Source organism: Symphodus melops (genome assembly GCF_947650265.1).
Source record: "Symphodus melops genome assembly, chromosome: 2".
Lineage (NCBI taxonomy): Eukaryota > Metazoa > Chordata > Actinopteri > Labriformes > Labridae > Symphodus > Symphodus melops.
In genome coordinates, this window is record NC_136692.1 from 437,569 (window position 1) to 462,090 (window position 24,522).

At 51.6% G+C, this 24,522-nt stretch overlaps 2 protein-coding genes across 4 annotated transcripts in view; both read left to right on the forward strand.

Annotated features, from left to right (window-relative positions):
* Positions 1–19,689, forward strand: part of LOC306819294 (spectrin beta chain, non-erythrocytic 1-like) — a 29,304-nt gene extending 9,615 nt beyond the window's left edge. The window contains 35 exon segments of the mRNA XM_079336864.1: positions 2,905–3,056; positions 3,789–3,962; positions 4,729–4,820; positions 4,938–5,018; positions 5,191–5,306; positions 6,102–6,214; positions 6,295–6,482; positions 6,558–6,675; positions 6,834–6,992; positions 7,072–7,374; positions 7,465–7,618; positions 7,707–8,577; positions 8,653–8,790; positions 8,865–9,621; positions 9,915–10,117; positions 10,194–10,284; positions 10,386–10,532; positions 10,705–10,968; positions 11,110–11,334; positions 11,424–11,513; positions 11,616–11,894; positions 12,043–12,173; positions 12,273–12,477; positions 12,687–12,815; positions 12,817–13,095; positions 13,862–14,106; positions 14,525–14,663; positions 15,376–15,460; positions 15,919–16,115; positions 16,395–16,504; positions 16,608–16,656; positions 16,741–16,952; positions 17,034–17,207; positions 17,401–17,443; positions 18,286–19,689. Of these exon segments, the coding sequence (XP_079192990.1) occupies positions 2,905–3,056; positions 3,789–3,962; positions 4,729–4,820; positions 4,938–5,018; positions 5,191–5,306; positions 6,102–6,214; positions 6,295–6,482; positions 6,558–6,675; positions 6,834–6,992; positions 7,072–7,374; positions 7,465–7,618; positions 7,707–8,577; positions 8,653–8,790; positions 8,865–9,621; positions 9,915–10,117; positions 10,194–10,284; positions 10,386–10,532; positions 10,705–10,968; positions 11,110–11,334; positions 11,424–11,513; positions 11,616–11,894; positions 12,043–12,173; positions 12,273–12,477; positions 12,687–12,815; positions 12,817–13,095; positions 13,862–14,106; positions 14,525–14,663; positions 15,376–15,460; positions 15,919–16,115; positions 16,395–16,504; positions 16,608–16,656; positions 16,741–16,952; positions 17,034–17,207; positions 17,401–17,443; positions 18,286–18,498 (6,926 nt within the window). The 3' untranslated portion in view covers positions 18,499–19,689.
* A 2,602-nt stretch (positions 19,690–22,291) lies between these two features.
* LOC306819739 (echinoderm microtubule-associated protein-like 6) overlaps positions 22,292–24,522 on the forward strand; it is a 21,785-nt gene continuing 19,554 nt past the window's right edge. For all 3 annotated transcript variants that reach the window (XM_079337269.1, XM_079337270.1, XM_079337271.1), the window contains exons 1-3: positions 22,292–22,595; positions 23,521–23,680; positions 24,355–24,453. In XM_079337269.1, coding sequence (XP_079193395.1) covers positions 22,399–22,595; positions 23,521–23,680; positions 24,355–24,453 — 456 coding nt within the window. In that variant the 5' untranslated portion in view covers positions 22,292–22,398. The remainder of the gene's footprint in view (positions 22,596–23,520; positions 23,681–24,354; positions 24,454–24,522) is intronic.

The window sequence follows — 24,522 nt, forward strand, 5'->3', positions numbered from 1 at the left end:
TTTTTTAAAAAGCAAATTACAACCTTTGATACTATGGAGTCACCCTGGAGAGGTGTGTGTGTGTGTGTGTGTGTGTGTGTGTGTGTGTGTGTGGGTGTGGGGGGGGGGGGGGGGGGGGGCAGGATGTTTGTTTCTTATTTCCTGTCCTTCAGTCAGGAATGTGAGGGAGGAACAATGAAAGGAAATACCCCCTCTCCTTTTTCACACCCCTGATGACATCATCGTGTGGCAGTAACACGATTGGCTGATTCCCTGCTCTAGTGTGTGTGTGTGTGTGTGTGTGTGTGTGTGTGTGTGTGTGTGTGTGTGTGTGTGTGTGTGTGTGTGTGTGTGTGTGTGTGTGCGCGCTCTGACTTCTTATCAGTGTAAACTTTAGACTGGGATCATAAAATCCTCCAACATGTCTGACTTCAGTCACAGAGAGCGAGGAGAGCGAGGAGAGCGTCCTTCATTCAAAGTTTGAAACTTTATTCACAGAATGTCATGAACACAGTGACGCGATAAATCATGCTTCATGAGACGTTCAAGTGTCTGCCAGAAAGTGGGAATTTAGAAATAAATCATCCTTACTTTAACTTTTAATAAACTCAACAAACACACAGGAGGCGGGGCTTTGTGTGTGTGTGTGTGTGTGTGTGTGTGTGTGTGTGTGTGTGTGTGTGTGTGTGTGTGTGTGTGTGTGTGTGTGTGTGTGTGTGTGTGTGTGTGTGTGTGTGTGTGTGTGTGTGTGTGTGTGTGTGTGTGTGTTCTGGAGGGAAACGGAGAACAATCAGTCCTAGCAGGAAAAAAATCAGCAGAAGAAGAATGATTGTGTGTTGGGCAGGGCAGGATACACACACACACACACACACACACACACACACACACACGTCCTGTGAGCGTCACTTTGACCTCTGGACTCTCTCTCTCACCTCCTGGAACACGCGGACGTGGAGTTTCTTCTTCTGTGCTTGTGAGCGGCTCACAGTGTGTGTGCTCATGTGGACGATGCGTCGGGACGATTACCTCGTGCACTGACTCGTGTGAGCTGACCTCGCCGTCTCAGAGGGTTGTTGATATTTGCACAGTGATGGAGGCGGACTGGGCGCCGGGCGACCCGGTTCACCAGCAGCAGAGCTACAACCTGCTGGAGGGTCGCTTCAAACAGCTGCAAGGTAAGAAGAGAGGGATCGCTGAACGCTGCAGGGCTGCCGGCGTCCTCCACCTGCGTCTTAGCCCCTCCCACCAGAGCAGCACGCAGAGAGGAGGGATCAGGCTGTTTGTGTTTATATATGACATCGTTGGTTTCATGAACTCCAACGCACGTTTACCTCCTGATCCTCTAAAAATGGCCACTTCCTGCACGCGCTCAGTACGGCAGGACGTTGTCATGGTAACTGCGGTAAAAAGCTGATCTGAGGACAGTTTCGTGCTTGGTGTGTGTGTGTGTGTGTGTGTGTGTGTGTGTGTGTGTGTGTGTGTGTGTGTGTGTGTGTGTGTGTGTGTGTGTGTGTGTGTGTGTGTGTGTGTGTGTGTGTGTGTGTGTGTGCGCTTCAGGTGGTTGATTTGACTGACACTGAACGTGTTGCCATGACGATACCGAACAGAAACTCAGTGTTCATGTTTGAAGTCATCATCCAGGAATGTGACCGCGCCTGCTTTCATCCTGCACGGGCCAATCAGAACGCAGCAGGAAGTGATGACTGACAGCAGGGAGAGAGAGAGAGAGAGAGGGCTCAGAGTCAATGTGACCTTTGACCTCAGCTGCTCGTGGTTAAAGTTTAAACATGGAGACAGTGAACACATCGTGAAACCTGACGCTGTTCACCTGAAGTCAGCGAGATCAAAAATTATACTGATACCATTCAGTCTCCATAGAGCTCTATGTTAAAATGTTTAACTTTACAGCTGCAGTTCCTCCAGTGTCCACTAGAGTCTGTTTCCTGCAGTGAGTCAGTCTCCATAGAGCTCTATGTTAAAATGTCCAACTTTACAGCTGCAGTTCCTCCAGTGTCCACTAGAGTCTGTCTCCTGCAGTGAGTCAGTCTCCATAGAGCTCTATGTTAAAATGTCCAACTTCACAGCTGCAGTTCCTCCAGTGTCCACTAGAGTCTGTCTCCTGCAGTGACTCAGTCTCCATAGAGCTCTATGTTAAAATGTCCAACTTTACAGCTGCAGTTCCTCCAGTGTCCACTAGAGTCTGTCTCCTGCAGTGAGTCAGTCTCCATAGAGCTCTATGTTAAAATGTCCAACATTACAGCTGCAGTTCCTCCAGTGTCCACTAGAGTCTGTCTCCTGCAGTGAGTCAGTCTCCATAGAGCTCTATGTTAAAATGTTTAACTTTACAGCTGCAGTTCCTCCAGTGTCCACTAGAGTCTGTCTCCTGCAGTGACTCAGTCTCCATAGAGCTCTATGTTAAAATGTCCAACTTTACAGCTGCAGTTCCTCCAGTGTCCACTAGAGTCTGTCTCCTGCAGTGAGTCAGTCTCCATAGAGCTCTATGTTAAAATGTTTAACTTTACAGCTGCAGTTCCTCCAGTGTCCACTAGAGTCTGTCTCCTGCAGTGAGTCAGTCTCCATAGAGCTCTATGTTAAAATGTTTAACTTTACAGCTGCAGTTCCTCCAGTGTCCACTAGAGTCTGTCTCCTGCAGTGAGTCAGTCTCCATAGAGCTCTATGTTAAAATGTCCAACTTTACAGCTGCAGTTCCTCCAGTGTCCACTAGAGTCTCTTTGGAGGACGTCCATGTTTGAAGCTATCGGTCATGTGACGTGTTAAAATGAATCATTTGGGTTGAAAAGTCGTCCTCCAGCTGTGTGGTGATAACTCTGTGCTTTCTGTTTCTGTGTGTGTGTGTGTGTGTGTGTGTGTGTGTGTGTGTGCGTGTGTGTGTGTGTGTGTGCGTGTGTGTGTGTGTGTGTGCAGATGAGCGTGAGGCGGTGCAGAAGAAGACGTTCACTAAGTGGATCAACTCTCACCTGTCCAGAGTGTCCTGCAGGATCACAGACCTGTACATGGACCTGAGAGACGGACGCATGCTCATCAAGCTGCTGGAGGTCCTATCAGGAGAGAGACTGGTACTACACACACACACACACACACACACACACACACTACACACATTTTTTTGGTTTTAAAGATCTAAATTGTTTCATTTTTGTCATCGACCTTTTGTCAAGCCCCGCCTTCACCAGGAAGTAACCCTCTGTCAAGCCACGCCCTCCTCTGTCAGCCACATGTCAGCGCTTCTTATGAAAAGAGGCCGGCTAGCAGTTTCCCTTTGTTTCCAGTCTTTACGCTAAGCTAGGCTAACTCCAGCCCTGAGTGGTACAGGATCAACTCCACCAGTACACAGAACAGAGTGGGGAGGGAGTGACTCCGCCCACAGCTGTGTGTGTGTGTGTGTGTGTGTGTGTGTGTGTGAACAGCTCCAGGTGTGTCCGACTTCCTGTTTTCTTCATTCAAACACAAAACGGGACAAAGCTGATGCACTAAGTGACCCTGATAAAGAGTGTATAGGTGTGTGTGTGTGTGTGTGTGTGTGTGTGTGTGTGTGTGTGTGGTCTGACCCCCCCCCCCCCCCAGACCAAGGACACTTCACAGTTCAGTCTCATCCTGTGCTGCATTCAGGGTCAAGTGGACGGTCAGTTTTCTCCACGTCCTTCATAAAACAAACCTCGTTCTGGCTCTTTTATTTTGAAAAGCTGCCCTGGACCACCGCAGCCTCTGGTGGTCATTAGAGGAACAGCAGCTCATTCAGCTCCTGACAGCCTCTGTTTCTTCTTCTTCTGTTGTTTCTCTGCGTCCAGCCCAAGCCCACTAAAGGCCGGATGCGGATCCACTGTCTGGAGAACGTGGACAAAGCTCTGCAGTTCCTGAAGGAGCAGCGGGTTCACCTGGAGAACATGGGCTCACACGACATCGTGGACGGAAACCACCGCTTGATTCTGGGCCTCATCTGGACCATCATCCTGCGCTTCCAGGTAACCGCTGGACCTCCGGTAGGACCTCCTGGAGGACCTCCGGGAGGACCTCCTGGAGGACCTCCGGGAGGACCTCTGGGAGGACCTGACGTGTCTGAAACAACATAACATCTCGAGACAGCAGGAGGTCAAAGCTTTCATAAAGAGGCTCTTTTATAACTCATTTACAGGCTGGCTTGTGATTGGCCGACAGCCAGTCCACTTATTAAACAGCTCAGATTAAAGTCCATTTTTTACTGACTGCCCACAGTCGTCATGGTAACCCAGTGCGGGTGTGATTATCAAACAGTCCTGGCTCCGACTTAGACCTGTGTGTGTCTGTAGTCTGACCAATCAGCTGCCACTCACTTAGAGAGACGTCCAATCAGAGCTGCAGGTGAGAACCTTCAAGCTCAGAGGGATTTGTTTGCCCTGACGACGTCGTCAACCAATCACGTCCCAGAAGCTTTTTCAAAAATGTCTTTTCTCCCTCGATGCCAAAATTCAGTTTGACGTCAACAGATGATTTGAAGTGTGTCGATGTTTATGCCGGAGTGTGTCGATCATGTCTGAGAAAGGAGCGCTCTGTAACTCTGACCCCTTGTGTTCAAAGTGGGTATTGCAGTCCTCACCTCTCTACACAGCTCACTGATTGGACCGTTAAGGTAGACTCACAGCTCATACGAGTTGCCGGTGTAGTTTTGCCTCTTTCCGTTAGTTTGTGTATTTTGTGTGTGTGTGTGTGTGTGTGTGTGTGTGTGTGACTGTGGTGTGTTTTTGTTTGCAGATTCAGGACATCAGTGTGGAGACTGAAGACAACAAAGAGAAGAGATCAGCTAAAGACGCTCTTCTGCTCTGGTGTCAGATGAAGACGGCAGGGTGAGAGTCTTTTTTTTTTATTTTTTATTTTATTTAATTTTTTTATAAATTTTATTAAATTTTTGAACAAACAGAACAAATAAACACACACATGACAGTATTGTTTATGTTCCTCAGGTATCCCAACGTGAACATCCACAACTTCACAACCAGCTGGAGAGACGGCATGGCCTTCAACGCCCTCATCCACAAACACAGGTAACACCTTCATCATCTTCATCATCATCGTCTCCAAACAGGATTTAAAGGAGGTTTCATGGTCATTCCAACGACCACAGCATCTCTCCTGATCTGAAAACGTATCTATCATTAAATCTTTTCCGTTTGTCGACAGTTGTGTAAATAAAGTTTTCTGTTTTTTGATTTTCAGACCCGATCTGATCGATTTTGACAAACTGAAGAAGTCAAACGCTCACTACAACCTACAGAACGCCTTCAACCTGGCCGAGCAACACCTGGGCCTCACCAAGCTGCTCGACCCCGAGGGTGAGCGCAAGATTACCTAAACCTGAAATCAAGATTACCTAAACCTGAACTCAAGATTACCTGAACCTGAAATCAAGATTACCTAAACCTGAAATCAAGATTACCTAAACCTGAAATCAAGATTACCTAAACCTGAAATCAAGATTACCTAAACCTGAAATCAAGATCACCTAAACCTGAAATCAAGATTACCTAAACCTGAAATCAAGATCACCTAAACCTGAAATCAAGATCACCTAAACCTGAAATCAAGATTACCTAAACCTGAAATCAAGATTACCTAAACCTGAAATCAAGATTACCTAAACCTGAAATCAAGATTTCCTAAACCTGAAATCAAGATTACCTAAACCTGAAATCAAGATTACCTAAACCTGAAATCAAGATTACCTAAAGCTAAACTCAAGATTACCTAAACCTGAAATCAAGATTTCCTAAAGCTAAACTCAAGATTACCTAAACCTATTTCAGGAAGCAGGCTCAACATATTCCTGACATCTGAGTTTGATTGAGTCTGAGCTAACCAACTCAGAGTTTCAGTTCAAGACGAGCTGATTTGAGTGATGGCAACTGAGTTCATTGATAGACTCAGTTGCCATAGTAACAGTGTCCTCTGTCCTCTTTTTCAGGTTTGAGTGAGCACTCAGAGTTTCCCTCCTTTTAGGTTGAACTAAACCTGCTCTCTGAAACGAGCCTGTGAAGATGAGCTTATCCTGAAGTCAGGATTAATTAAACCTGAAGGTGATCGTCACTGTGTCTTCTCACAGGAACCTTCATGTTGTTTCTTGGTTTCAGATATCAGTGTGGACCATCCTGATGAGAAGTCAGTCATCACCTACGTGGTGACGTATTATCACTATTTCTCCAAGATGAAGGCTCTGAAGGTCGAAGGCAAGCGTATCGGAAAGGTGAGACTTAAACATCATCACAGCTTGAACTGTGTCTGTTTGTGATGATGGTGACAGCGGGCGTCTGTTTCTGTGACCAGGTGTTGGACAACGCCATCGAGACGGAGAAGATGATCGAGAAGTACGAGTCTCTGGCCTCGGACCTGCTGGAGTGGATCGAACAGACCATCATCATCCTCAACAACAGGAAGTTCGCCAACTCTCTGCTTGGCGTCCAGCAGCAGCTCCAGGCCTTCAACACCTACAGGACCGTAGAGAAACCTCCGAAGTGAGCGCCGTCAGATCGCCTCCTCTCACGCCGCCCGTCCTCTCGCCTCGTCTAACGTCTCTCCTCTGCCTTCAGGTTCACAGAGAAAGGAAACCTGGAGGTCCTCCTCTTCACCATCCAGAGCAAGATGAGAGCCAACAATCAGAAGGTGTACATGCCCCGAGAGGGCAAACTCATCTCAGACATCAACAAGGTGAGAGCTGCTCTCAAACATCACGACTCAGCTGACCATCAAAAGTCACCTCATCAAGAATCATCTGGGACCGGGTCGAGGACCACGTCGACCCGGTCCCAGATGTGATGCTGGCCTGAATGTTCTGAGATTGTAACTGACGTGTTCCCTGACTGCAGGCCTGGGAGCGACTGGAGAAGGCGGAGCATGAGAGGGAGCTGGCTCTGAGGACCGAGCTGATTCGTCAGGAGAAACTGGAACAACTGGCGAGACGCTTCGACCGCAAGGCCGCCATGAGAGAAACGTGGCTGAGCGAGAACCAGAGGCTGGTGTCGCAGGTGAGGAGACGCTCGGTGGAGTCGGAGAAGAAGGAAGATTTCTTTTGTTCATGGATGTTCTTCATCTTTCTCCCTCCAGGACAACTTTGGATTCGACCTGCAGGCCGTCGAGGCGGCCACCAAGAAGCACGAGGCGATCGAGACGGACATCACTGCGTATGAAGAGCGCGTGCAGGCCGTGGTCTCCGTGGCGAAGGAGCTGGAGGTGGAGCATTACCACGACATCAAACGCATCACAGCCAGGAAGGACAATGTGATCCGGCTGTGGGAGTACCTGCTGGAGCTGCTGAAGGCCCGCAGGCAGAGGCTGGAGATGAACCTGGGTCTGCAGAGGGTCTTCCAGGAGATGCTCTACATCATGGACTGGATGGACGAGATGAAGGTACGCTGACTCGACAACAACGGCGTGGTGCATTCAGGGTCATTCATCGATCCTGTTTCCATCCTCAGAGGTTTTCTGTTTGGTTTCCAGATGTTGCTGCTGTCTCAGGATTATGGGAAACATCTGCTGGGCGTGGAGGATCTGCTGCAGAAACACGCCCTGGTGGAGGCTGACATCGCCATCCAGGCCGACCGAGTGAAGGCCGTCTCCACCAACGCCAACAAGTACTCGGTTAACGACGACGGTGAGCGGTTTGTGTTAAACTGTTCAGCAGCAGGGACGCAGCTTTTATTGAAAGGTTCCCGCCCTGATAACCACGTCTTCCTGTCCAGGTTACAAGCCGTGCGACCCGCTGGTGATCCAGGACCGCGTGTCTCACCTGGAATTCTGCTACCAGGAGCTGACCCAGCTTGCTGCCGAGCGCCGCGCTCGCTTGGAGGAGTCCCGTCGTCTCTGGAGGTTCTTCTGGGAGATGGCGGAGGAGGAGGCGTGGATCAGGGAGAAGGAGCAGATCCTGTCGTCTGTGGAGCACGGTAAGGACCTGACGGGGGCGCTGCGCCTCCTCAGCCAGCAGCGCGCCTTCGAGGACGAGATGAGCGGCCGCGCCGGTCACCTCCAGCACTCCATCGCAGAGGGCGAGACCATGGTGGAGGCTGGACACTTCGCCTCGGCAAAGATCCAGGATCGTATCGCCGACCTGAAGGCTCAGTGGGCGGGGCTGGAGCAGCTGGCGGCGGTGAGGAAGATGAGGCTGGAGGAGGCGCTGGCTCTGCACCAGTTCCAGGCTGACGCAGACGATGTGGACGCCTGGACTTTGGACGCGTTGCGGATCGTCTCCAGCGGAGAGACGGGCCATGACGAGTTCTCTACCCAGGCTCTGGTCAGGAAGCACAAAGACGCCGCAGCAGAGGTGGCGAGCTACCGTCCAGTTATCGACTCGCTTCACGAGCAGGCCGCCTCCCTGCCCAAAGACGAGCAGGAGTCGGAGGAGGTGCGCGGGCGACTGGCAGGCATCGAAGAGCGCTACAAGGAGGTGTCGGAGCTGACCAAGCTGAGGAAGCAGGCGCTGCAGGACGCTCTGGCGCTCTACAAAATGTTCAGCGAGGCCAACGCCTGCGAGGTGTGGATCGACGAGAAGGAGCAGTGGCTGAACAGCATGGAGATCCCCGAGAAGCTGGAGGACCTGGAGGTGGTCCAGCACAGGTAGGCAGCGCTGCACACCTGTTTGTTATTCTCTCTGATCTCCAGCTGTGCCTTCATGACCGCTGTGTCCTCCAGGTTTGAAAGTTTGGAGCCCGAGATGAACAACCAGGCGTCTCGTGTCGCCGTGGTCAACCAGATCGCCCGACAGCTGATGCACAACGGACACCCGAGTGAGAAAGACATCAAGAGCCAGCAGGACAAACTCAACAACAGGTAGCTGTTAGAAACGGTCCATTCTGTGACCCTGTAGTGTCCTGCAGCCTGTAACGACCCTCCTCTGCCTGTAGGTGGAGTCAGTTCCGTGACCTGGTGGATCAGAAGAAGGAGTCCTTGAACTCGGCTCTCGGGGTTCAGAACTACCACCTGGACTGTAACGAGACCAAGTCGTGGATCAAAGAGAAGACCAAAGTCATCGAGTCGACCCAGGAGCTCGGGAACGACCTGACGGGGGTCATGGCCTTGCAGCGTAAACTCACCGGGATGGAGCGCGACCTCGCCGCCATTGAGGACAAACTGGGCGACTTGCGGGGCGAGGCCGAGCGCCTGGCCCAGGAGCACCCAGAACAGGCCAAGGCCATCACGGGCCGCCTGTCGGAGATCACGGCGGTGTGGGAGGAGATGAAGAACACGCTGAAAACCCGCGAGGAGTCTTTGGGAGAGGCCAGGAAGCTGCAGCAGTTCCTGCGCGAGCTGGACGACTTCCAGTCGTGGCTGTCCCGCACACAGACGCTCATCGCCTCCGAGGACATGCCCAACACGCTGGCCGAGGCCGAGAAGCTCATGGCCCAGCACGAAGGCATCAAGAATGAGATCCAGAACTACGAGGAGGACTACCAGAAGATGCGGGACATGGGGGAGATGGTGACGCAGGGCCAGACGGACGCTCAGTACATGTTCCTGCGTCAGCGGCTGCAGGCGCTCGACACCGGCTGGAACGAGCTGCACAAGATGTGGGAGAACCGACAGAACCTGCTGTCCCAGTCCCACGCCTACCAGCTGTTCCTGAGGGACACCAAGCAGGCCGAGGCCTTCCTCAACAACCAGGTACTCGCATACACTTTATGTTCCACCCGGTCCACCACGCCACACGTCCCCGAGACAAACCAGAGTATTTAGTTTCTGATCCTGTCGGACTTTATCTGCTCAGGATCAGTTAGATACAAACCAACATAGCAGTATACTGTAAATACAAACAGGGGTGTGTCCAGACTCTTTGGACTGGGTTCGGGTTTTGGGGTGGCTGATCAGACCCATGCCACCCCTCTGGACTCTGGGACGATCTGATGTAGGTCCAGTGATCACACACTTCCTGTCTCCTCGTGTCTTCACCCCTGCAGGAGTACGTCCTGGCTCACACGGAGATGCCCACCACTCTGGAGGCCGCCGAGGCCGCCATCAAGAAGCAGGAGGACTTCATGACCACAATGGACGCTAACGAGGACAAGATCAACGGCGTGGTGGAGGCCGGCCGGCGTCTGGCCAGTGACGGGAACATCAACGCTGAAAAAATCCAGGAGAGGGTCGCCTCCATCGATGACCGGTCAGACTCAGAAGAGCACGCTTTCAGTAACCTGCCCATCAGTGTGCTGTGTTGTGATTGGATGTTTGTGTTTCAGGCATAAGAAGAACAGGGAGGCTGCAGTGGAGCTGCTGATGAGACTGAAGGACAACAGAGACCTGCAGAAGTTCCTGCAGGACTGTCAGGAGGTCAGTGTGTCCTCACACACGTCAAAGACACACACGTTTATCGTATGATTCATCATAACGTGTGTGTGTGTGTGTGTGTGTGTGTGTGTGTGTGTGTGCAGCTGTCTCTGTGGATCAATGAGAAGATGCTCACAGCTCAGGACTTGACGTACGACGAGGCGAGAAACCTGCACAGCAAGTGGCTGAAGCACCAGGCCTTCATGGCAGAGCTGCAGTCCAACAAAGAGTGGCTGGACAAGATCCAGAAGGTAGAGCTGAACGTGCATCATGAACACGCTGCATGCAGAGACGCCATGACAGGCATGAAAGGGACGCCACATGTTTGCAACATTAGACAGATTTAAAAAGATGCGTCCCGTTGCATGATCCAGATGTTTGTAAAAAGGCTTGACAGAACACATCATGTCCCCGGGTCTGCAGGACGGCACGCTGCTGGTGTCGGAGAAGCCGGAGACGGACGCCGTGGTGAAGGAGAAGCTGTCTGCGCTGCACACCATGTGGGCGGAGCTAGAGTCGACCACGCAGACCAAAGCTCAGTGTCTGTTTGACGCCAACAAGGCCGAGCTGTTCACCCAGAGCTGCGCCGACCTCGACAAGTGGATGGGAGGTCTGGAGGGTCAGATCCAGTCGGACGACTACGGCAAAGACCTGACGTCCGTCAACATCCTGCTGAAGAAACAACAGGTACGAACACAGTGTTGCCATGGAAACAACAACAGGTTTAAGTCTACTTGAAGAGTCCGAGAGCACCCCCTGCTGGAGGAGCGGCGCCGTAGGTGGCAGACGTATCAACATGGTTCTAAAGTATCAGTGTCTCCTCTACAGATGCTGGAGAACCAGGTGGAGGTGCGTCAGAAGGAGGTGGTGGAGCTGCAGAGCCAGGTGAAGGCTCTAGGTCAGGAGGTGAAGGACACGGAGGAGGTGGACGGGCGCAGGCAGCTGGTGGAGAACAAGTTCCAGGAGCTGCTGGACCCGCTGAGACGCCGCAGGAACTTCCTGGTGGCGTCCCGAGAAGTTCACCAGTTCAACCGCGACATGGAGGACGAGATCGTACGTAGCGCCTGGCCCACACGCTCCTCGCTCCCTCAGGTTCTCTGTGGATCATTCATTCAGTAAGGTTCTCTCTGTTTGTCCTCCAGCTGTGGGTTCAGGAGAGGATGCCTCTGGCCACGTCCACTGACCACGGACACAACCTGCAGACCGTCCAGCTGCTGATCAAGAAGAACCAGGTGAGAGAACCACGCGTTGGACTAGTGGTTGGTTTGTGCACCCCTTGTACGGATGATGTTGTCCAGGGTTCAGGGTCCTGATGTGTGACTCCTCCCCCTCAGACCCTGCAGAAGGAGATCCAGGGTCATCAGCCTCGGATCAACGACGTCCTGGAGCGCAGCGCCGGCCTCCTGCAGGACACCTCGTCCAGCGCCGAGGTGATCCGGCAGCGCCTGGCTGACCTGCAGGAGCTGTGGGGGCAGGTGAGGGAGGAGACGGAGAGTCGCCACGGCCGCCTGGAGGAGGCGCACAAAGCTCAGCAGTACTACTTCGACGCTGCTGAGGCCGAGGCGTGGATGAGCGAGCAGGAGCTGTACATGATGTCAGAGGAGAAGGCCAAGGTACGCGTTGAAACCACTTAGTCATCTCCACACGCTAAGTATGCTAAGTATGCTAAGTTAACCTCTGCTTGTTTCTGCAGTCAGAAACGTTTTAGCTCAATAAGTTCTGTTTCCTGTTTTGGATAATTAATGAGAATGTTGTTTGTAGGACGAGCTGAGTGCCGTCACCATGCAGAAGAAACATCAGATCGTTGAGCAGGCCGTCGAGGACTACGCAGAGAGCGTCCACCTGCTGTCCAAGACCAGCAGAGGGCTGGTGGCTGACGGACACCCCGAGAGGTACACACACACACACCGAGACACACACACACACACACACAAATCCATGATCTCTCACCAGGTCCACAAATAATGTAACGCTCTGTTTGTGTTTGTCAGTGAGCGAATCAGCATGAGGCAGTCTCAGGTGGATAAGCTGTACGCCGGTCTGAAGGATCTGTCTGAGGAGAGGCGGGGCAAGCTGGACGAGAGGCTCCGCCTATTTCAGCTGAACCGCGAGGTGGACGACTTGGAGCAGTGGATCGCTGAGAGGGAGGTGGTGGCCGGGTCACACGAGCTGGGACAGGACTACGAACACGTCACTGTACGTTTCAAATGTTTGGTTGTAATTAATCGCTAAATGAAAAATGTTGGGCTTTTATTTTGAATGTTTGTTCTGTCCTAAGCTGAGAGTATTTTACTTCCTGTGTGCTTTTATTTTGGAATACAGTCAGACCCTTCTGGTAGAGTGAAGGTTAGAACAGGATCAATGTGTGATGTCATCATTAACCCGACCTTGGACTTGTGGCTCAGATGTTGCAGGAGCGTTTCCGGGAGTTTGCTCGAGACACCGGGAATATCGGTCAGGAGCGAGTGGACGCCGTCAACCGTCTGGCGGACGAGCTGATTAACACAGGTCATGGGGACGCGGCGACCGTGGCAGAGTGGAAGGATGGGGGACGCGGCGACCGTGGCAGAGTGGAAGGATGGGCTTAACGAAGCGTGGGCCGACCTGCTGGAACTCATCGACACACGGACGCAGATCCTCGCTGCCTCCTTTGAGCTCCACAAGTTCTACCATGACGCCAAGGAAATCCTGGGACGCATCCTGGACAAACAGAAGAAGCTGCCGGAGGAGGTCGGTCGGGACCAGAACACGGTGGACACGCTGCAGAGGATGCACACCACCTTCGAACATGACATCCAGGCCCTGGGTACACAGGTAAGTCACAGGGACGTGTCAGGTCTACGGGGACATGTTGGGTCTACGGGGTTGTGTTGGGTCTACGGGGTTGTGTTGGGTCTACGGGGTTGTGTTGGGTCTATGGGGACGTGTTGGGTCTACAGGGACACGTTGGGTCTACAGGGACACGTTGGGTCTACGGGGCTGTGTTGGGTCTACAGGGACGTGTTGGGTCTACGGGGTTATGTTGGGTCTACGTGGATGTGTTGGGTCTACGGGGTTGTGTTGGGTCTACGGGGACGTGTCGGGTCTACGGGGATGTGTCGGGTCTACGGGGACGTGTTGGGTCTACGGGGACACGTTGGGCCTACGGGGACACGTTGGGCCTACGGGGATGTGTCGGGTCTACAGGGACACGTTGGGTCTACGGGGATGTGTCGGGTCTACAGGGACACGTTGGGTCTACGGGGATGTGTCGGGTCTACGGGGACACGTTGGGTCTACGGGGACGTGTCGGGTCTACGGGGATGTGTCGGGTCTACGGGGACGTGTTGGGTCTACGGGGACGTGTTGGGTCTACGGGGACACGTTGGGCCTACGGGGACACGTTGGGCCTACGGGGATGTGTCGGGTCTACAGGGACACGTTGGGCCTACGGGGATGTGTCGGGTCTACAGGGACACGTTGGGTCTACGGGGATGTGTCGGGTCTACAGGGACACGTTGGGTCTACGGGGATGTGTCGGGTCTACGGGGACACATGGTTTGTGAGGCATGTTTGGTGACCTTAATTCCCTGCGCTCCAGGTGAGGCAGCTGCAGGAGGATGCGGTGCGCCTTCAGTCGGCGTACGCCGGAGACAAAGCGGACGACATCCAGCGGAGGGAAAGTGAGGTTCTGGAGGCATGGAGGATCCTGCTGGAAGCCTGTGAGGGACGCCGTCTCCGCCTCCTGGACACAGGAGACAAGTTCCGGTTCTTCAGCATGGTGAGGGACCTGATGCTGTGGATGGAGGACGTGATCCGGCTCATCGAGGCCCAGGAGAACCCAAGGTACAGAAGTGTGTTCAGGGACATGTAGTCAGAGGACCTGTGATCAATGTGTCTCATGGTGTGTTCAGGGACGTGTCGTCAGAGGAGCTGTGATCAATGTGTCTCATGGTGTGTTCAGGGACATGTAGTCAGAGGACCTGTGATCAATGTGTCTCATGGTGTGTTCAGGGACATGTAGTCAGAGGACCTGTGATCAATGTGTCTCATGGTGTGTTCAGGGACATGTAGTCAGATGACCTGTGATCAATGTGTCTCATGGTGTGTTCAGGGACGTGTCATCTGTGGAGCTGTGATCAATGTGTCTCATGGTGTGTTCAGGGACATGTAGTCAGATGACTTGTGATCAATGTGTCTCATGGTGTGTTCAGGGACATGTAGTCAAAGGACCTGTGATCAATGTGTCTCATGGTGTGTTCAGGGACGTGTCATCTGTGGAGCTGCTGATGAACAACCATCAGGGCATCAAGGCAGAGATCGACGCCCGAAACGACAGCTTCACCGCCTGCATCGAGCTGGGGAAGTCCCTGCTGGCCAGAAAACACTACGCCTCAGAAGAGGTGAGGAGGGGACCGTGTCAAAAATCACACACGATGAGTCAGCAAACACACACGATGAGTCAGCAAACACACGATGAGTCAGCAAACACACATGATGAGTCAGCAAACACACATGATGAGTCAGCAAACACACGATGAGTCAGCAAACACACATGATGAGTCAGCAAACGCACACGATGAGTCAGCAAACACACATGATGAGTCAGCAAACACACATGATGAGTCAGCAAATAAATATGATGAGTCAGTAAACACACATGATGAGTCAGTAAACAAATATGATGAGTCAGCAAACAGACATGATGAGTCAGCAAATAAATATGATGAGTCAGCAAACACACACGATGAGTCAGCAAACACACGATGAGTCAGCAAACACATGATGAGTCAGCAAACGCACATGATGAGTCAGCAAACACACACAATGAGTCAGCAAACACACATGATGAGTCAGCAAATAAATATGACGAGTCAGTAAACACACATGATGAGTCAGTAAACAAATATGATGAGTCAGTAAACATGTATGTTCATGTAGTCAAATATGGTCATGTTAAAATGTTAACTACATTAACTCGGCAGCAGATGGACCTGGATAAATATCTGAGTCTGTTGACATGATACACTCTGAACAGCTTGTGTTTTAAAATACTTTAAAAATCAAAATAAAATAAATAATAATAATAAATAATGTTTGTTTCTGTGTGTTCAGATTAAGGAGAAGTTGCTGCAGCTGACCGATAAGAGGAAAGAAATGATTGACAAGTGGGAGGACCGATGGGAGTGGCTACGACTCAGTAAGACTCACACACACACACACACACACACACACACACACACACACACACACACACACACACACACACACACACACCCACACACACACCCTGATCACAGAGAGGTCAGTCACAGCAGAGAGATCGGAGCTCGTTCCTGATTGGCTGCTGCAGTGATGAGTCAGCGGTGATGAAGACTCCTCGGGCTCTCGCTGCTCTTTAACGACGCGGCCGAGCTTCATCTCGCCGCCAGCTCTGACCAATCAGGAAACGCTTCAGGCGCCACAGACGTCTCATACGTGACTCTGTACGGAGTCACAGGAGGGACAAAAAGCAAAGAATATAAATGTGGATACTGAAACAGGAAGAGGAACATTCAGTACGGGGACAGACAGAGCTCTGATTGGTTAATCAATTATTTCTGCTTTACTGCGTCTCTGTTTGATGTTAAATTCTCCCCCCCCCCCCCCCCCCCCCAGTCCTGGAGGTGCACCAGTTCTCGCGGGATGCGGGCGTGGCCGAGGCGTGGCTGCTGGGTCAGGAGCCGTACCTCTCGGGCAGGGAGATGGGTCAGAGCGTGGACGAAGTGGAGAAGCTCATCAAACGCCACGAGGCCTTTGAGAAGTCCGCCGCCACCTGGGAGGAGCGCTTCTCCGCCCTGGAGAGGCTGACTACGGTGAGCAGAGAGGGACAAATAACCAGCACACTCGGGCTTACGTAGAAGGTCACAGAGCATTGAGTTAAAGGCAGACAGTCTCGTCATAGAGCCCTATGGTGCAGAGGACCGCCGCTGTCCCTGGAAGCGGTTCAAGCCGCACGCCAAAAGGCCTTTACAATCGTTTCCATTTTGAAACATCTCCTGATCCTTTTTTTTTACGTCACGTCTCATGGGAGACCCCGCCCCCTCCCGTTGTCATGGCGATCATGTGACCGTGTTGTCTGTGCGTTGGTTCAGTTGGAGCTGTTGGAGGTGAGGAGGCAGCAGGAGGAGGAGGAGCGGCTCAGGAAGCCTCCGTCTCCGGAGCCGCCCGTCGTGGTCCAGCAGTCGGAGCCTCAGCAGCAGAGGTCAGAGGTCATCCTGCACACAGTTAGACGCAGCACCACCTGGTGGCTGACGGAGGAAGTGCAGCGAGTGAACGTATCTGACCCGTGTGTTTTCTCTCTGCAGCGGACTGATCACGCAGAACGGACTCCCCTCAGACCAGGACTCTCCCCGGGTCAGTGCTCCCGGGTCGCCTCACATCTGCAGGACACGTTTCAAATACAGACCCATGTTTGATGCTTGTTCTCCGCCCTCTCAGGACGCCATGCTGGACGGCGAGCTGCTGAACGGAGTTGTTGAACGCAGCTCGAAGGAGCCGAGCCCCAGCGGGTCCCCGACCTCCGGCAGGAAGAGCAAAACCAGCCAGTCGTCCACGCTGCCCTCCAAGAACCAGGAGCCCACGTCCCAGATGGAGAGCCTCCTGCACCGCAAACACGAGTGGGAGGGGCATAACAAGAAGGCCTCCAACAGGTACCAAAGATCCTCTACTGCACCGACCTCTCACTCTGTCTGCGCCGCGCTCATCACGCTCTCCTCCTCTCTGATTGGCAGATCGTGGCACAACGTGTACTGCGTCATCAACAACCACGAGATGGGTTTCTACAAAGACAGCAAGGCGGCGTCTCAGGGCGTGCCGTACCACAACGAGGTCCCCGTCGGCCTGAAGGACGCCACGTGTGACGTGGCCTCAGAGTACAAGAAGAAGAAACACGTCTTCAAGCTCAGGTGAGTCTCAGCCAATCGTCAGAGAGGAGCAGAGCTGAAAGGCTCAGATGTGGCGAGCAGATCAGTGACACATCAACCTGTGTGTGTGTGTGTGTGTGTGTGTGTGTGTGTGTGTGTGTCTGTGTGTGTGTGTGTGTGTGTGTGTGTGTGTGTGTGTGTGTGTGTGTGTGTGTGTGTGTGTGTGACCTTTCAGACTCACTGATGGAAACGAGTATCTGTTCCAAGCCAAAGACGAGGTAAGTTCAGCCTCTTTAGCGGGTTCATTGGGTTGTTGTTACGTTGCCGTGACGACACCATCGGTTGTTGACGATGACGTCGCTCATCCTGAAGCCGCTCAGAACGTCATATCTGACCGCTGCTTCCCTCAATATTACAATAATACACACACACACACACACACACACACACACACACACACAGACAGACAGACACACACACACAGACACACACACACACACACAGACAGACAGACAGACAGACAGACAGACAGACAGACACACACACACACACACAGACACACACACACAGACACAGACACACACACACAGACACACACACACACACACACACACACAGACACACACACACAGACACACAGACACACACACACACACACACACACACACAGACACACACACACACACACAGACACACACACACAGACACACAGACACACACACACACACACACACACACAGACACGACGCAGAACTACGAATGGTCAACGGCAGCGTCGGGTCAACGCCGTATGCACGCCGTTGACGGCACGTGGAAACGAGGCTTCAGGCTACGCTCGCCGTCTCCAGGCTGTTAGCTCCTCCCTCTTCTCCTTCAGGGAGCTCACGTTAACGAGAACAAGCTGATCACGGCACAACGTCCCGTAGAACGCTCCAGAAACTCGATTCAAAAGAAGCACCGAGACGTCAGAAACAGACGGGAGCGCCTGAACGCACCGCAGACTGAATCTGTGTGAACGCATCACGACGGCGTTTTGAATGTAAACATTCAGCGGCGAGCGCCAGCTGGTCACGGAGAGCCGTGTGTCTGTGAGTCACTGTGCTGTTGTCGCCCCCTGCAGGAGGAGATGAGCACCTGGATCCAGGCCATCCTGAACGCCGGCACCGAGCGCTCCGACGGCCAGGGCAGCCATCCTGGCACGCCGGTGTCCGGGCGCGCTCAGACGCTGCCGGCCACCGTCACGCTGACCACGGAGTCGAGTCCCGGGAAGAGAGAGAAGGACAAAGAGAAGGAGAAGGAGAAACGCTTCAGCCTGTTCAAGAAGAAGCAGTAGAGAGGAGGAGCAGACGCTTTGGTGAAACTCTGACTCAGCTGCTGGATCATCAAAGAACCGGAACCAGTTTCAGAGCGAGAGCCGGATCAGGGTCTAGCTCCATGAAGGTCTTCACATGTCTCCGACCTTCCTTCAGTCCCACTGAGCCGTCCGTCCTCACGCCGAGCGCCCACGCCGGCTCAAACATCCGTCCAATAGAGACTCTTCTCTTTCCAAAGTCCTGACACAGTCGATGACATCACTACCGAGCAGCCAATGGCGGAGGAGGGCGGCTCAGAGGGTCCAATGGAAGGAGAGGGGAAGTGTCAAAGTTTCACCAAAGTGCAGCGTGAACTCGTGTGTGTTTGTTTTCTCTTCGTGTGGTCGGCGAGCGGGCGGAGAGCTGGCACGCTGTTCACTCACGCTGTCCCCGCCCCTCTCGGTGACGTCAGCGGGGACCACGCCCTCTTTTTTCTCTCTTTCTTTGAATTGTTTTTGTTTTCTTACATTTTTCGTTGTTTTTCTACTTTTTTGAAACAGGTCTGAATTATTTCCTCAATTTTGTGAGGGTGTCTGAAACGACAGCCTACGTTCGTCCTCTGCCGCTGACAAATTGGACCAATCGTGCTTTTTCTTTACTTTACTTTTTCCTCTTCCTCTTCTTCGTCCAACCTTTTACGTTTACAACTTTAAAAAACAGCCAATCACCTTGGAGGAGACGTGTGATGTAGAAACGTTCACTTGCATGCTTCGTCTCACCTGGAACTATCAAGAGCTCCTCCTCCTTTCTCCTCCTTTCCTGCGTCCATGAGTTGGTACAGCCGAGGGCGTCCACGCGTGTGTGTGTGTGTGTGACGTCAGGGAGGTTCAGGTGAAGGTCGCTTGCTTGTCGTCGGCTCTTGGCACCACGCTGCGTTCAGATTTTCTGCTCTTTGATACTCGTGTTGCTCCGCCTCACTGTATATCTATTGTACTGAACATGTATGGAAGTTATCGCCATCTTAATGCACAATCAGAACTACATCTATAGGAATGAACCAGAAGCTGTTTGAGGCCCCATATTTAAACCCAACTTAGACCATAAAGGCTTTCTCATGTATGAAACTGCACCTGTAGACTTTAAAGCTCTCTCTCTCTCTCTCTCTCTCTCTCTCTCTCTCGCTCTCTCTCTCTGTCAAATATGTGCGATGTCATTAAAGCTTTTAAACTTTACACTTGTGAGTTTTTTTTTGTTTTTACTGTTTTCAACCGCCGTCTTTTAACAAAAAATTATTTAAAAGAGCAACATGTAACTCTGCCCCCTAGCGTTTAAAATGTGTACTGCAGACTGAACTCTAATCATCACAGAGAGCCCCCCCCCCCTCCTCTCACACAGGTCACTATGTGGTGGGCACTGAAGCTTCAGTGTTTATCACAGAGGAAGAGCGCGTCATCAGCTCACTGACTGGTCCTTTAAAATAAACATTAGCATCTTAAAATGAAGTCACACAGATGTTAAACACTCATTTACAACAAAGAAATTCAGATCTGGACAATTTAATGAAAATCTTTTTCTATCGAGCTTAAACAGGCTGTTTGAATGGGTGTGTATGTGACTTCCTGTGCTGCTGCAGCCAGCCTCTAGTGGACACTCCAGGAACTGCAGCCAGCCTCTAGTGGACACTCCAGGTACTGCAGCCAGCCTCTAGTGGACACTCCAGGTACTGCAGCCAGCCTCTAGTGGACACTCCAGGTACTGCAGCCAGCCTCTAGTGGACACTTGAAGAACTGCAGGATGTTACACTTCAGTTTCGGCTTCATATTTCAACACTGGAGGTTGCCATTTGCTCAAACCATCTGTCTTCTTAAGCTCCACCCTCTTGTAGAAATATGGTCAAAGAAACAGTGTGAAGAATGAATGATTAAACATTTGAATAATGTCATAGATGGATCTTAATTTGGATTTAGTAGAATCTGTTGTATGAAAGTTTTTTCCCGTCAAAGTGGTGCCTCTGTCTGTCCGAGAGGATCTTTGAAGCAGCAGATTCAGATGTGACCCGGAGCTCGTGTAATGACTGTCATTAGCTATCAGTACTAAACTGATCATTTTAAACTACAACTCCCATCATGCACCGTGAACTCCTGAACGCAGTTTCATGAAGATGCTGCGCTGAAAACGCACCTGACCATCTGACCCGCGCGCTGACATCAAGTGGCGGCAAGCTCGCGGAGCTGAGCTCGAGGAGACCGGAATCAGCCGCGATGAACTTCAGAATAAAACCAAGCAGCAGGATCAAAGGTCCGTTTTTAATCCAGTATTTGATGAATTATAAACGCGACCTTCTAAATAAAACGTTTATTTTCAGTATAGCCTATAGGCTGTAAAGCTTTAATGGTCAAGCAGTTTGAAGTAAAAAGTCAGCTTCAACATTTTCATGTGTACATATTTACAGAAACAAGAACAAATAGTCTATATCTCCGTTAAACGCATTCTTCGATACAAATATACGAATATTATCCCGATTTGTTCGAGTAGAGTAAGTGTTAATCTTTTCTGCGTACACCTGTAAACACCTGTAAACACCTGTAAACGAGCTAAGAATCTGCTATGGTTTGTATCTGTACTTTATTTTGAAATCGATAAGCGGAAACGCTGGTGCTCATTCTCCGGTGTTCACGCGCTCGGTGATCCCTGGGATTCCCGTTAGTATCCCGAAACATCCTTCATAATTTTCTGCGTTTTTAATGGCTGTTTGTAAACCAGCGGGGCTGCTGCAGGTCTCTGCCGGGTGTCAGTGTCTCTCCCCCGGCCTGCAGGAGGAGCGGGCCTCGCTGTGGATGCTGGTTCTCTCTGGGGTCCGGGTCTGGATGCGGCGGACCGGCGGGGATAAATCGGTGCTGTAATCTCCGAACAGACGGCGACAGGAACCGGAGAGGGATTTAACTCGATGTCCTCCGTCTCACTTCGTTTGTTGATTTATTTTGAACTCGACACAAACTAAACGGGGGTCTTAACCGTGAATATACCCTCCTCATATTTGAATAGTACAGTCGGACATGTGGTCGGATCATCAGATTCACTGTGACCTTCTCACAGAGCTCTGAAACAAATCCCCTTCATGTCTAACAACACGGAACTGAAATAATGTGAATCTCGGCTCTTTGGATGATTTCTTCGCTTAGACCGGTACGTTTATTAGAAATGTCCCTGAAGCCTTTCCGTAGCTGTCTCTGTTTGTTTGATTAGATCAATAACAACATTAATCATGAACAAAGCTCGAATTTCATAAACCACGACAATATAAAGGTGTCATTCTAAAGAGTTCATACTCATGTTGTTTCTTCCTCCTCAGCGAGCAGACTTTCATTTGTCTGTATCGACACATCATTGATTTTATTTTGAATTAAATGTTTCTGTCTAAAATAGACTGAACTCTCCTGTTAATGTAAATATATCTGCAGTGTGATTATTAGTGATCAGTAAAATAATGTCCTGTTGATTTTCAGCCTGGTGACCTCTGGACGTAAAATACAAAATAAGACTTTTATTTCTGAGAGATCAGCGGCTAAATGATTCAAATCAATGTAATGAATCATAAAGTTTAAAAAGAACCACCTGGATTCTGGTTCTGTGCACTGAGACTACTGTAGCTGTAAACCCGGAGCTGATCCTTAAAGGGACAGTACACTCCTCCAGTCAGAGGGAGGAGCTAAAGTTCATCATTCAGTAAAACCTTTTGAATGTTAGTTAGCTGGAACTGTAAAGTGTAGTTCCCTGTTAGAGACAATACAAGAATGGACTACAACTCCCAGCAGCGTTAGCAGCGTTAGCAGCGTTAGCAGCAGACTTGGATGGACACTGTGCTGGGATCTCCACGCTCAGGCGTTGACTTGTTTCCTGTCTCAGGATCGTTGATGTTGACGTTCCAGTCTTGAGGCGACATGTCGGATAAGACGGCGCCGCGCTGCCAGCTGAGGCTGGAGTGGATCCACGGTTACAGAGGTCACCAGTGTCGGAACAACCTGTACTACACGGCGGGGAAGGAGGTGGTGTACTTTGTGGCTGGAGTGGGCGTGGTCTACAACACCAGAGAACACACCCAGAAGTTTTACCTGGGGCACAATGATGACATCATCAGGTGGGTTGGAACAGCTGATTGTGTTGTTAGTTTATTAAGACAAGTTAACATAGAGCTCTATGGAGACTGACTCACTGCAGGAGACAGACTCTAGTGGACACTGGAGGAACTGCAGCTGTAAAGTTGGACATTTTAACATAGAGCGCTATGGAGACTGACTCACTGCAGGAGACAGACTCTAGTGGACGCTGGAGGAACTGCAGTGGGACATGTCAGTCCTGGTTGTTGCTGCTTGGTGAGACAACATTCATGTAACAGTAGAACCGGTCCGTGCTCAGACCTTGAATCGGTCCAGACCAGGCAGCACGCCGGCGTCCGAGCCTGATGAGAGCTGACAGCCGGAGGAAAACGCTGATGATGAAGATGTGCTGAGTGTTTCCCATCATGCTTTGCTCTGACTGACCAGCCTCAGTTTGTTCTAACGTAGGAAGAAAAATGCTTCGTCAGCCAATCATGTCATCTGTCACCACCGACTCTGTGAGGTCACAGTGAGGTCACAGTGAGGTCACAGTGAGGTCACAGTGATGCACCACGAGCCGAGCAGTCCTTTACTCAACTCATCCCTGATCCTAGCTAACAGGTCTTCAGACTGGGGACCTGGTCCTGATGCTAGCTAACAGGTCTTCAGACTGGGACCTGGTCCTGATCCTAGCTAACAGGTCTTCAGACTGGGACCTGGTCCTGATGCTAGCTAACAGGTCTTCAGACTGGGACCTGGTCCTGATGCTAGCTAACAGGTCTTCAGACTGGGACCTGGTCCTGATCCTAGCTAACAGGTCCTCAGACTGGGACCTGGTCCTGATGCTAGCTAACAGGTCTTCAGACTGGGACCTGGTCCTGGTCCATGCTAACAGGTCTTCAGACTGGGACCTGGTCCATGCTAACAGGTCACTTGGTATTTTAACGTGTCCCTGTCTTCTCTCAGTCTGGCGATGCATCCAGATAAGATCCAGGTGGCCACGGGTCAGGTGGGTAAGGACCCGTACATCTGTATCTGGGACACGTACGCCATGCAGACCGTCTCCATCCTGAGGGACGTCCACACTCACGGAGTCGCCTGTTTGGCCTTCGACTCTGATGGACAGGTCAGACCACGCCCCCTTTGATGATGTCATTTAATTATTTTATATGTTTCAGACACTTAAAGTCAAACAATATAACACACACACACACACACACACACACACACACACACACACACACACACACACACATGCGCGCACACACACACACACACACACGCACGCACGCACGCACGCACACACACACGCGCGCACACACACACGCACGCGCACGCACGCACGCACGCACGCACGCACGCACGCACACACACACACACACACACACACACACACACACACACACGCACACACACATGCGCGCACACACACACACACACACACACACACGCACACGCGCACGCACGCACGCACGCACGCACGCACGCACACACACAAACACACACACACACAAACACGCACACACACACACACGCACACACACACACACACGCACACACACACACACACGCACACACACACGCACACACACACACGCACACACACACACACACGCACACACACACACACACACACACACACACACACACGCACACACACACACACGCACACACACACACACACACACGCACACACAGGTGGGGGGCGGGGCTTCACTCTGGTTTACATGTGTGCAGTGAAAACAGGTGGCGTGGAGCCGGCTGCCTCTGACGTGTTTCACCGTGTTTGTGTTCTCGTAGCGTTTGGCGTCTGTCGGTCTGGACGCCAAAAACACGCTGTGTGTTTGGGACTGGAGGAGAGGACGAGTCCTCGCCACGGCGACGGGACACTCTGACAGAGTAGGAGCTTTCCGTCTCTCACAGCGTGCGTGCTCGTGTGTGTCTCCGTTTTAAACGTGTCCCTCTGTG